We start from the raw sequence: 12,031 nt of genomic DNA on the forward strand, positions 1-12,031 counted from the left end.
TCCGAAACTGTTGCATACACATGGTCGGACAAAGTTGTTGAAAAATCCGATCTTTCAGAACGTGATGACGTAATTTCGTTACGATTGGACTACGTTCAGGCTAGTAGCCAATAGCTTTGATGTAGGAATTTGATCTGAGCATGCGTGGCACTTTGTCCGGACCAGTTTGTCGGAAAATATATATATATATAAAATTTGGTCCGACGGATATTCCGACGGAAACAGTCCGATGCAGACCACACACAGTCGGATTATCCGACAACACGGTCCGATAGGACACATTCCGATGGATTCTCCGACCGTGTGTACAAGGGCTACCGTATATACTCGAGTATAAGCCGAGATTTTCAGCCTCTTTTTTGAGGCTGAAAGTGCCCCCCTCGGCTTATACTCGAGTCACCGCTGTCTGACTGCTCGATCAGCGTGTCGAGCAGACAGACGGCGGACATTAAAATTCAAAAGCCGCGCCTCCTTCTCCGCCTCCGCCTGTGATAGGCGGAACACTGAATTTCCCAGCAGTCAGTGTTCCGCCTATCACTGACATCCGCTCATCCTCGTACTACGGACGAGGATGAGACGATGTCCGTGATAGGCGGAACACAGGCTGCTGGGAAATTCAGTGTTCCGCCTATCACAGGCGAAGGCGGAGGCGCGGCTTTTGAATTTTAGAATGGGCGCCGACGAAGAGCGGCGATCCTGGCAAGGCACGGGACGGAGGCAAGGCAAGGCACGGCACGGGACGGGACGGAGGCAAGGCACGACACGGGACGGAGGCAAGGAGGCAAGGCACGGCACGGGACGGAGGCAAGGAGGCAAGGCACGGCACGGGACGGAGGCAAGGAGGCAAGGCACGGGACGGAGGCTCGGGACACAGGCTCGGGACACAGGTAGGCTGGACACACACACACACATGGACACACACACACACACACACACACACACACACATGGACACACACACACAGGGATGGATGGATGGAGACACACACACACAGGGATGGATGGATACACACACACACAGGGATGGATGGATGGAGACACACACACACAGGGATGGATGGATGGATGGAGACACACACACACAGGGATGGATGGATGGATGGACACACACACACACAGGGATGGATGGATGGATGGACACACACACACAGGGATGGATGGATGGATGGACACACACACACACAGGGATGGATGGACGGACACACAGGGATGGACGGACACACAGGGATGGACGGACACACAGGGATGGACGGACACACAGGGATGGACGGACACACACACAGGGATGGACAGGCATGTCTCACCCTCGGCTTATACACGAGTCAATAAGTTTGCCAGTTTTTTTGGGGGTAAATTGGGGGCCTCGGCTTATATTCGGGTCGGCCTATACTCGAGTATATACGGTAAGTCCGCCAGATAGTCCGATCGTGTGTACGTGGCATAACTGACACTGGGGAGGAACTGACTGCCCCTCACATCACCACTGACACTAATACAGTCATCAGCAATAATACTGTACAGTAATATCTTGGATTACGAGCATAAATAGTTCCAAAAGAATGCTTGTAATCCAAAGCACTCGTATATCAAAGCGAGTTTCCCCATAGGAATTAATGGAAACGCAGGAATTAATGGAAACGGAGCATGCGTATTTTCCACACGTTACATGTAGCGCAGCCCCTTCATTTCATTGGGTTGCTCTATGTGTGAGAAATGCGCAAAAGAAGCCCCTGACCCTTTTTCAAAATTGGACCGCACCGAACCATCATGGTCCATTAACAATTGATAAGACCGCTGAATGTCTGCTAAAGGGCAGTGCATTTCTGTGCATGTGGGGAAAGCACACTATGGCTGCTGTTAGCCCACCCTTTATTACAAAGGGGGCTCCGTCATCCATTCCTTCAAATGATTGGCTTTTGTGATTCAGCTAACCGGAACAAAGGCACATAAACATGACCGTCTGTATGGAGGTCTACACAACCGTGTGAATGGGGCCCAACATGAACCATAGTCTAAAACACAGACGTAGCCTTCACTTACAACAAATAATAAAATGAAGTGCACACATAGCAGATCTGATCCTGGATGTTCTGTAGGTAACGATTTATTATCCAAAGCATTGTCCATCTGAAAAAATGTGAACAACCAACATCATGTAGAAGCGGAACCTTTGATGTATAAGTGACCCCGAGCAAAACAATTCAAAGAGAACAGCTGAATAGGCAAATGGTGGAGAATGCGGGCAATGAGAGAACAATGCAGCGTGAAAACCTCGGCCTCAGGGAGAACTTTTTTTCCAAGTTTTCACAAACAGCCGCTCGGCACAGGTACCGTATCTAAACTGCCATCGCTGCAAACCTCTCAAATCCATACATGATCAATATGCTGCCCAGTTCTCCTTGCAGGGCTGGTTTTCACTTATGTATAAGTGACCCGAACAAAACAAGTTAAAGAGAACAGCTGAATAGGCAAATGGTGGAGAATGCGGGCAATGAGAGAACAATGCGCCGTGAAAACCCCGGCCTCGGGGAGAACTTTTTTCAAGTGTCCACAAACAGGCTCTCCGCTCAGGTACCAAATCTGACCTGCCATCACTGCAAATAATCAATATGCTGCAGATTCTTCTTGGGGATTGGTCTTTACTTACGTACTGTATAAGTGACCCCGAGCAAAACAAGTCAAGAAGAAGGAGTAACTCTGGTACATTGGAGGTGTCAGAAGACTCAAGGTCTGAGCACCGGGCGGCACGGTCATGTGAGAAGGTCACAGCGCCTATACATACACCTCTTTTTCCAAATCAAAGAGAAAAGCTGATCAGGAAAATGGTAGAGAATGCAGGCAACAATGCAAAGTGAAAATCTCTGCCCCCGGGAGAGCTTTTTTTCCAAGTGTCCACAAACAGCCTCTCCACTCAGGTACCGCCTCTGATCTGCCATTGCTGCAAACCTCTCAAATCCATACATGATCAATATGCTGTCCGGTTCTCACTTATGTATATGTAGCACTACCCCCGCAAGGGCTGCTGGTAACTGGCTCCCCTATTCCTGCACAGCCAGACAACACGCATTTTCCACTTGCATCCGGACACAGAAAATCAGTCCCTGGGTTTGGTTTTGTTGTTATTAGGGATAAAAGCTTGGATGAGGAAGAGGAGTTATGGGATGCCCAACCAGATTAAAAACAATTGGGGAAACTTTCTTCCTCTGTACAAAGTAAAGACCCAGAACTGGTCTCTGTCCTTTTTTCACTGCTACTTTTAGGCAAGATTCCTTCTCAGATCATCTGCTGAAAGGATCCTTCCAAGCCAGCCCAAGCCCCAGCCTGGAGACAGAGCCCCTCTAGACAAAGGGGGTCCCCTCTTAAGCCACGACAGCCCTCTCAGCACTCCATATTCCACCAGACTCCCCTGCTGGCTAGGCTCTGCCATATTTAAGGGCTGAGCCATGCACCCAGACAGACTCCCTTAAAGCGGGAGTCCGCCGGGAGTCGGCGTTTTTTTTTTTTTTTTTTTTAAAGCCAGCAGCTACAAATACTGCAGCTGCTGACTTTTAAAATAGTGACACTTACCTGTCCAGCGCGCCCGCGATGTCGGCACCTGAAGCCGATCTCTCGATCGTCTCTCGGGTGCTGCCGCCACCATCTTGGGTAAGGGAATCAGGAAGTGGAGCCTTTCGGCTTCATTTCCCGGTTCCCTACTGCGCATGCGCGAGTCACGCTGCGCAATGAGGATGGACCCGCTGCCTCTGGGATCTGTGTGTTTCCCAGCAGGCAGCGGGGGACTTTCGGAAAGGGGCGTAATCTACGCCCCTTTCCGCAGAGAGCTATCCAGGAAGTGGGTGCAGATACCTGTACTGTACAGGTACCTGCACCCCCCTCCCCCCTGAAAGGTGCCAATTATGGCGCCGGAGGGGGGGGGGGGGGATTCCAATGAGCGGAAGGTCCACTTTAGGGTGGACCTCTGCTTTAAGTATGCAGATCAGGGCCTCCTGGCCTTTGCCCACTAATTTCCAGAAGCTTCTACAAATTTCTATATCCAGAGGGAGGTACCAGAGACCTGCATCTGTAGAGCCACGCAGCCTGACCTGCAGTAACCTGACCCAGTTTTTGACTTACATAACTTACACTTACCTACACTAGCAGCACACTACAGGGTGCTACATAAAAGTGACCCCAAGCAAAACAAGTCAAGGAGAAAAGCTGATCAGGGAAATGGTGGAGAATGCGGGCAACAAGAGAACAATGCAGATTGAAGAGCTCTGCCCCAGAGGAGAGCACTTTTCGAGTGGACACAACAAGCTCTCAAATCCATACAATCACTATGCTGCCTAATGTGCCTTGTGGACTGAAATCCCTCTATGCATGGTACGTTAAAGAGGAACTTTGGGTTGCTCTTTCTAAGTAAGCAGCTACAAATACTGTACAAATACTGTAGCTGCTGACTCAGGTAGCGGTGCCTGGGGTCCAACGCTGTCTTTCTGCAGCTGGTTCTTTCTACCTGCTGCTGGTCCCTGATGCAGCCATCTTGGATACGAGAGCTGGCTGTGGCATCCTGAGGAACCACAGTTGGCACCCCAATGTGTATGAGTGAGCTCACGTGGTGCTTTGTGAATGATGCTGCAGCCTCCCGAGACATTTGACATGTCCCAGGGGGCTGTGGGAGAGTAGGAGAGGGGGCGGGGCAATGTTCATCATCCTCGCCTAGGTGAGAATTGCGGAAGTGGGAACGAGTACTGAAAACAATTTCCCCCCCCCCCCCAAAAAAAAAAAGAGCACCGTTACAGGCTGGAAGGAGGGAGCGAACCAGTTAAAGTATACTTTAAACCCAATATTTGAAACCTCATTTTAACCACGTCAGTTCAGCCCTTTTTTAAATCTGCAGCTTTCATTAAATGAATCCCTGGTGATTCTGCCACAAAGGTCCTTGTTCAGACACTTCCTGTTATAGGGATACAATGCACTGTCCTCGTCCCCAAACTGTCCTCCTGCGTTGTCCCCCGTCACATGGGTTTCTGACAGAGACTACAAGAGGACACAGACGTGGACCTTTGTAGTCACCATTCGGAAACCCTCCCTGAAAAATGACATGTAAACAGAAAGTGGCTGCAAAGGAGATGAAGAAGATCAGCAGCCCCAAGATGCAACAAAAGATGAAGAAGAAAAAAAAAGATTTTATGTTTAAAAATCAATTTTTATGATTGACAATGTAAATGAGAAAACAGAATGTTCTTTTGGTTTAGGTTTGCATTTTCTTTAACATCTCCATTGATTTCCTACAGCATGCGAGGAGCCAGAAAATCAAACTGGAGAACCATCTCCATGTCTCAGCACTTCCCACCTCCAGTCCTCAGAGACTAACAGGGCCACGTTTCCCGGATTCCTCGGCGTCTGGGGAGCTGTAATGATTGGACACAGTATTAGGGGCCCTTAGAAAGAAATGGATATCCATCATCTCTGAGCCCTTGTACACACGGTCAGACATTCTGACAACCAAATCCATTGGATTTTGTCCGACGGATTTTGTCTGAAACTGTTGCATACACACGGTCGGACAAAGTTGTCGGAAAATCCGATTGTACATAACGTGATGACGTTATTTCGTTACGACGGGACTACGTTCAGGCTAGTAGCCAATAGATTTGGTCTAGGAATTTGATCTGAGCATGCGTGGCGTTTTGTCCGTCGGAGTAGGCTACACATGATCGGAGTATGTCCGATCGGAGCAGTTTGTCGGAAAATATTTCCAGCAAGTTGGAAAATTTGGTCCGACGGATATTCCGACGGAAACAGTCCGATGCAGACCACACACAGTCGGATTATCCGACAAAACGGTCCGATAGGACACATTCCGACGGATTCTCCGACCGCGTGTACAAGGGCTGAGTCCGCTATACAGCGCCAACTTCATCAGCCATTGTCAAGGGGCCCCTGAAGTTCCCCGTAGGACACAGCAAGGGTCAATGAAAGTCCACCATAGAGATACATGGAGTGTGATGAAAGCCGGTGACAGGCTGTGCATGGCTACTAAGTGCTCTCTGAGGACTGAAATTCATTAACATACAAAATTGTCAATTGTCCCCAATTTCCAGGGTCTGTCCCCGCTCGCCAGCCTTCGCTCCTTGACACATCCTGAATGTAAACAGGCCAATTATTGCGTGACATCCTTCCTATTATATGGTAATGAGCACCTGTCATGGAGAAGAATGGTGTCTGTCAATTAGGCTTTTCCTTGTTAAATGCATTTTGCATTCCCATACAAGTCTATGGAGCCAAGCAGGTCAGAGGGGGATCAGGAGGGGGACGCCTGCGGGTCCCATACACCTGTCAATGGTCTGAGGACCTCAAAGATGATGTCATCAACACAAGCCCAATGCCCATCGTGCACAGTTCCTTGTATGGCTGTTGAGTTGGTGATTTCACTTTAACCATCTTACCCCCAATTCTCCCATAAAATGTAAAAATCTGCATTTTTTTGCTAGAAAATTACTAAGAACCCCCCCAAACGTTATATATACAGTGGGGAAAATAATGACTTGGCCCCCAGCAGATTGTAGTGTAGGTTTGCCCACTTACATAGAAATGAAGGGTCTATCATTTTTATCATAGATGTATTTTATATGATAGAGACAGAATATCAACCAAAAATCCAGAAAAAAACAAAAACACACACAATGCAAATGTTATAAATGGAGTTGCAGTTCCCAACAATAATACTGGCTACAGTAGGTGCTCACGTGTTACACAGATTAGTCCTTTCAATGTAAAGCCTCGTACACGCGGCACGATTGCTGGCCAAATGAGCGTCCGATTTTTGTCAAAAGAGCGCGTGCCAGGATCTTGACGTGCATACTAAAAACGGTACACAATTGTCGTGCCACAAACACGAACGTAGTGACGTACTACAAGGAATTTCAGCTCTTGAGTGCCACCCTTTGGGCCCCTTCTGCTAATTTTGTGTGTGTTCCTAATACCTAGGAAACACGATCCGTCACTTCCTTTAGATCAATCCCTTCCCCCTACAATTAGAACACAGTCTGGGAACACACTTAACCCCTTGATTGCCCCCCTAGCCCCCTTCCCTGCCAGTGACATTTACACAGTAATCAGTGCATTTTTATAGCACTGATTGCTGTCAATCGTCCCACAAATATGTCAAAAGTGTCCGCCATATTGTTGCAGTCACCATAACCACATTTTTGATCTTTCTTCATTTATATAATAAAAAATAAAATCTCCCCCCCCCCCCCGTATGTATATGTGGCTACAGTGTTATATGACCGAGCAACTGTCAGTTAAAATAGCGCCGTGCTGAATGCCAAACACTGTCTTGGTCATGAAGGGGAGGGGCGTTGATTCACAGTAAATATGAAACTGATAACCTGTAAAAGGCTTTTAAAAGCGTCGTCTATGGAGATTTTTAAAGCACCGCCTCCATTCCACGGGCAGACGCGATTTCAAAGTGTGACATGTTGGTTATCTATTTACTCGGCATAACATCTTCTTTCACATTATACCAAAAAAATTATTGGGCTAACTTTGATGGGTTTTTGTTTAAATCATGAAAATGTTTTTTTTTTTTTGTTTTTGTTTTTTTTGTTTTTGTTTTTTAAAACGTGTTTGAAAAACCGCTGCTGAAATATCGTGTGACATAAAAAAAAAATTGCAAAACCCATCATTTTATTCTCTAGGGTCGCTGCAAAAAAAAAAAAAATACATACACATATATATATATATATATATTTTTTATATATATATATATATATATATATATATATATATATATATATATATATATATATATATATATATATATATATATATATATATATATATATATGTATGTATGTATATTTTATTTATTATGTTTGGGGGTTCTGAGTAATTTTCTAAAAAAAAAAAAGTAGATTTTTACTTGTAGGAGAGAAATGTGTCAAAAACTGTGTTTGAAAAAACGCTACACAAATACCAAATTGCAAAACCCACCATTTTATTCTCTAGGGTTGCTGCAAAAAAAAAAAAAAAAACACATACATTAATACATATACACACACATACATATATATATATATATATATATATATATATATATATATATATATATATATATATATATATATGTTTGGGGGTTCTGAGTACTTTTTCTAAAAAAAAAAAAAGAAAGTAGATTTTTACTTGTAGGAGAGAAGTGTCAGAAATGTCCCGGGCGTACGAAGTGGTTAACGCATAAGAACGCACCTTCTGCCTTTACAATCACTTCTCATTCGCACTAGGAGGGGCGCGTCCATGAGGCTTTTTTGCACTCTCCCCCGCGTTGCAGGGAATTAAAGCGGAGCTCCACCCTAAAGTGGACCTTCCGCTCATTGGAATCCTCCCCCCCCTCCGGCGCCACAATTGGCACCTTTCAGGGGGGAGGGGGGTGCAGGTACCTGTACAGTACAGGTATCTGCACCCACTTCCGGCGTAGATTATGCAGAAGCTACGCCCCTTTCCGCAGAATCTACGCCCCTTTCCGAAAGTCCCCCCGCTGCCTGCTGGGAAACACACGGATCCCAGAGACAGCGGGGACCATCTTTATTGTGCAGCGTGAATGCGCATGCGCAGTAGGGAACCGGGAAATGAAGCTGAAAGGCTCCACTTCCTGATTCCCATACCCAAGATGGTGGCGGCAGCACCCGAGAGACGATCGAGAGATCGGCTTCGGGTGCCGGCATCGCGGGCGCGCTGGGCGGGTAAGTGTCACTATTTTAAAAGTCAGCAGCTGCAGTATTTGTAGCTGCTGGCTTTAAAAAAAAAAAAAAAAAAAAAATGGCGGAACTCCCGGCGGACTTCCGCTTTAATTAATGAATCTCCCATTCATTTCAATGGAATACCCTATGTACATGAAAAAAAAAATAGCTTTTTCTTTTTTTTTTTCTCAAATCAAACGTTGTGGTGGGCGGGGTGAATAGGCCATTAAAGCGCGCCGCACCAAACCAGGTAGTACTGAGATACCGCACGTTTTGTGAGCTGTATGGGGGGGGGGGGGGGGGTGATGTTAAGAAATAATGACACCTGTCTGGAGAAGGCAAAGCGTTTCCATGCCGTGCAGGAAAAAGGGGTGCCCTTAGGGGCTCATTCACACTAGGAAGCACAAGCATGCATTTTGTTTTTGCACTTTACCACGCGTTTTAGGCCAGACCATTCACTTCAGTGGCGTACCCATAATATGCGCATGAAACATTGCAAAAAGTTTCTGCCATGTTTATTTTATTTATTTTTTTAAGATGCATCATACCAAAACGCACGGTACCCTGCATTTTGGTGGGCGGTGTGAACAGGCCCTTGAAGCACGCCGCACCAAACCAGGTAATACTGCAATGCCGTGCGTTTTGTGAGATGTAGCGGGGAGGGGGGGGTGCCTTTATTTCTTAACCGCTTCTGGACCGGCTCACACCGATATACGTGGGCACTGTGAAGAGGGATAATCGCTGTAATAGCAGCAGAGAGCTACCGTAACCCCCGGTATCCTCTTCTTCAGGGGGCGGTCCGCTTTCAGATAAAGGGGTGGTCTCTGCGTCAGGTTCGCCGCAAAAGAGATCGGCGACGGGAGAGGGGGGCCCCTCCCAACGCACTCTGGTGCCCTCCGCCGCTTACCGGAGCCGTCGGCAGAGGCAGAAGGCGATCGGATCCTTCTCCTTCCTGGGTATGGAGCTGAGTGAGAGGGAAGATGGCCGCCACCCGTCTCCATAGCATTGCAGGGCGGAAGCGACGTCATAACGCAACCCCCCCCCCCCCCCCCATAGATCTTAAAGGCACTTTTTTATTTTTTTTTAACTAAATTTTTTTTTTTTTATTGAATTTTAGTGTAAATTGTAACCCTTCTAGATTGTAAGCTCTAACGAGCAGGGCCCTCTTATCCCTCCTGTATTGATTTGTATTGTAAGTGTACTGTCTGCCATCATATTGTAAAGCGCTGCGCAAACTGTTGGCGCTATATAAATCCTGAATAATAATAATAATAATAATAATAATAAATATGAGATGTGAGGACTTTTTGACCCCCCCAGATCTCATATATAAGAGGACCTGTCATGATTTTTTTTCTATTACAAGGGATGTTTACATTTCTTGTAATAGGAATAAAGGTAACACCACTATTAATATTATTATTTTTTTTTTAAACAACAGTGTAAAAATAAAAAAGGTAAAATAAATAAGAAAAAAAAATAAATGAACGGCGCCCCGTCGTGCCGAGCTCACGCGCAGAAGCGAACGCACACACGAGCGGGGCGCCCGCATATGAAAACGGTGTTCAAACCACACACGTGAGGTATCGCCGCGATCGTTAGAGCGAGAGCGATAATTCTAGCCCTAGACCTCCTCTGTGACTCAAAACATGTAACCTGTAGAGTTTTTTGAAGGGAGACTTTTAAGTTTAAACGTTTGTCGCCATTCCACGAGCGGGCGCAGTTTTTGAAGCGTGACGTGTCGGGTATCGGGTTTACTCGGAGTAACATTTATTTTTCACAATATATAAAAAAATAAAAATAAAAAAAAAACTTTATGTAGGACTACAACTCCCATCATCCACCATCACTACCCCCAAATCTGACCCCCTGAGAGGGGTGACTCTGATCTGAGATCTCCCCCCTCCCCCAATCGTCTCCCCTATCCACCCCACACTATCCACCCCTCCAGTCCCCATCCATCCCCCATCAGTCCCCCCTCAACTCACCATTCATCCCCTCACAACTGCCATCTTCCCTCGCCTCTCTGGGTTATACCATATCAACCCCCCGGTGAGGGGGGCTGACACCCACCCCCCCCCCCCCCCCCGCCTCTCACTCTCCCATTCCCTCTCACTGTTGCTCTCCCTCTTTCTGTCTCTGTATTCCGGTATATAAAACCTCCTCACATTACAAAAGGAGCGATCCTCACCCAAAAACGAAATGCCGGCCTCAACCCTTTAACTTGGTTTCTTCCACCGCGTCGGTTGCCATGGAGACATAAAAGAGACGCTGGCAGAGCCGCTGTTGGCGGGCCCTAACTGATCCTGTCAGAAAGTGTAACGGAAGGGGCGTTTCGTCGCCGCCATCTTGCTACACCCCGCACTCCTCCACAGGAAGGATTCACTGAAAAGGGAGAAAGCGGACATCTTGTTACACCCACCGGAGTTATGTATTTTACACTTATTTTTAACAGTAAAGTGAGTTCATTTAATGAAACACAGCGCTTAGAACTCGGACTGGTTAGACGTTGAATTTAAAAATTACGAAACACCAGCATCCTGGCTGATAAGAGGATCCTTGGGAGTCTCTCTCTCTATCACTCTCCCCCTCTCTCGTTACCCCGGCAACCAGAAGACGCTTTCATTGGTTGCTATGGGTAACCGCAAAAGCACATTTTCCATCTTCCAGAAATTAGGTCATATTAGATATATACTGTGTGTGTATATATATATATATATATATATATATATATATATAATATTATATGTATGACCTAGTTCATGGAAAATGGAGGCCGCGTTTTTGCAGTTAACCATAGCAGCCAATCAAAGCTTCTTCTGGTTGCCGGGGGTAACATGTCTTCTTTGGGCTCCAGTTTAGTACATCCTTACTTTTAATGGAAGCAAAGTAAAGATGAAACTGTTGCCAACCAAACCTTCCCCATGTGAATCATAATTAAAATCTAGTTGCTATGGGCAACAACTACATTGGGTGTTTTTTTTTCGTCAGCAGTAAAAGAGATCTAGATAACTGAAGCTGGAGAAAAGATGACACCGTTGCCAGGGGCAACCAGTCAGGTGTTTTCTTAGTTGAAATCCGGATGCTATGGGCAAGAACTCTGCTTTGGTCTTCATTTCGGATTTCGGTACTTCCACCCCCCCCCCCCCTTTGTTGAAAGTTGCTGTGGCGTCGGCGTTTGTAGGAGGTGACCCGTCCCCAGATAGACAGAAGCACCGCTTCCCACCTCTCTACAGATTTCCCCAAATCCAAAACCCCCACAGTCCTTCCAATTATCACATAATAGAGGTGTAAAGGACGACCCCTTCA

At 46.4% G+C, this 12,031-nt stretch overlaps 1 protein-coding gene across 2 annotated transcripts in view; it reads right to left on the minus strand.

The window, feature by feature from the left end:
• The window catches only part of NPHP4 (nephrocystin 4), a 570,758-nt gene extending 559,749 nt beyond the window's left edge, over positions 1 to 11,009 (minus strand). Inside the window, exon 1 of one of the 2 annotated variants that reach the window (XM_077458285.1) lies at positions 10,914 to 11,009. Coding sequence is in view for 1 of the 2 variants with exons in the window: in XM_077458284.1 (XP_077314410.1) it covers positions 10,711 to 10,717 (7 nt within the window). In the remaining variant the exon portion in view is untranslated. Of the gene's footprint in view, positions 1 to 10,710; positions 10,754 to 10,913 lie in introns of those variants that run through there. The other variant, XM_077458284.1, reaches the window with a different exon arrangement.
• Between the last annotated feature and the right edge of the window lie 1,022 nt (positions 11,010 to 12,031).

This window comes from Lithobates pipiens, unplaced genomic scaffold (genome assembly GCF_037356315.1).
Source record: "Lithobates pipiens isolate NorthernLeopardFrog02 unplaced genomic scaffold, aLitPip1_a1.2 Scaffold_27, whole genome shotgun sequence".
Taxonomy (NCBI): Eukaryota; Metazoa; Chordata; class Amphibia; order Anura; family Ranidae; genus Lithobates; species Lithobates pipiens.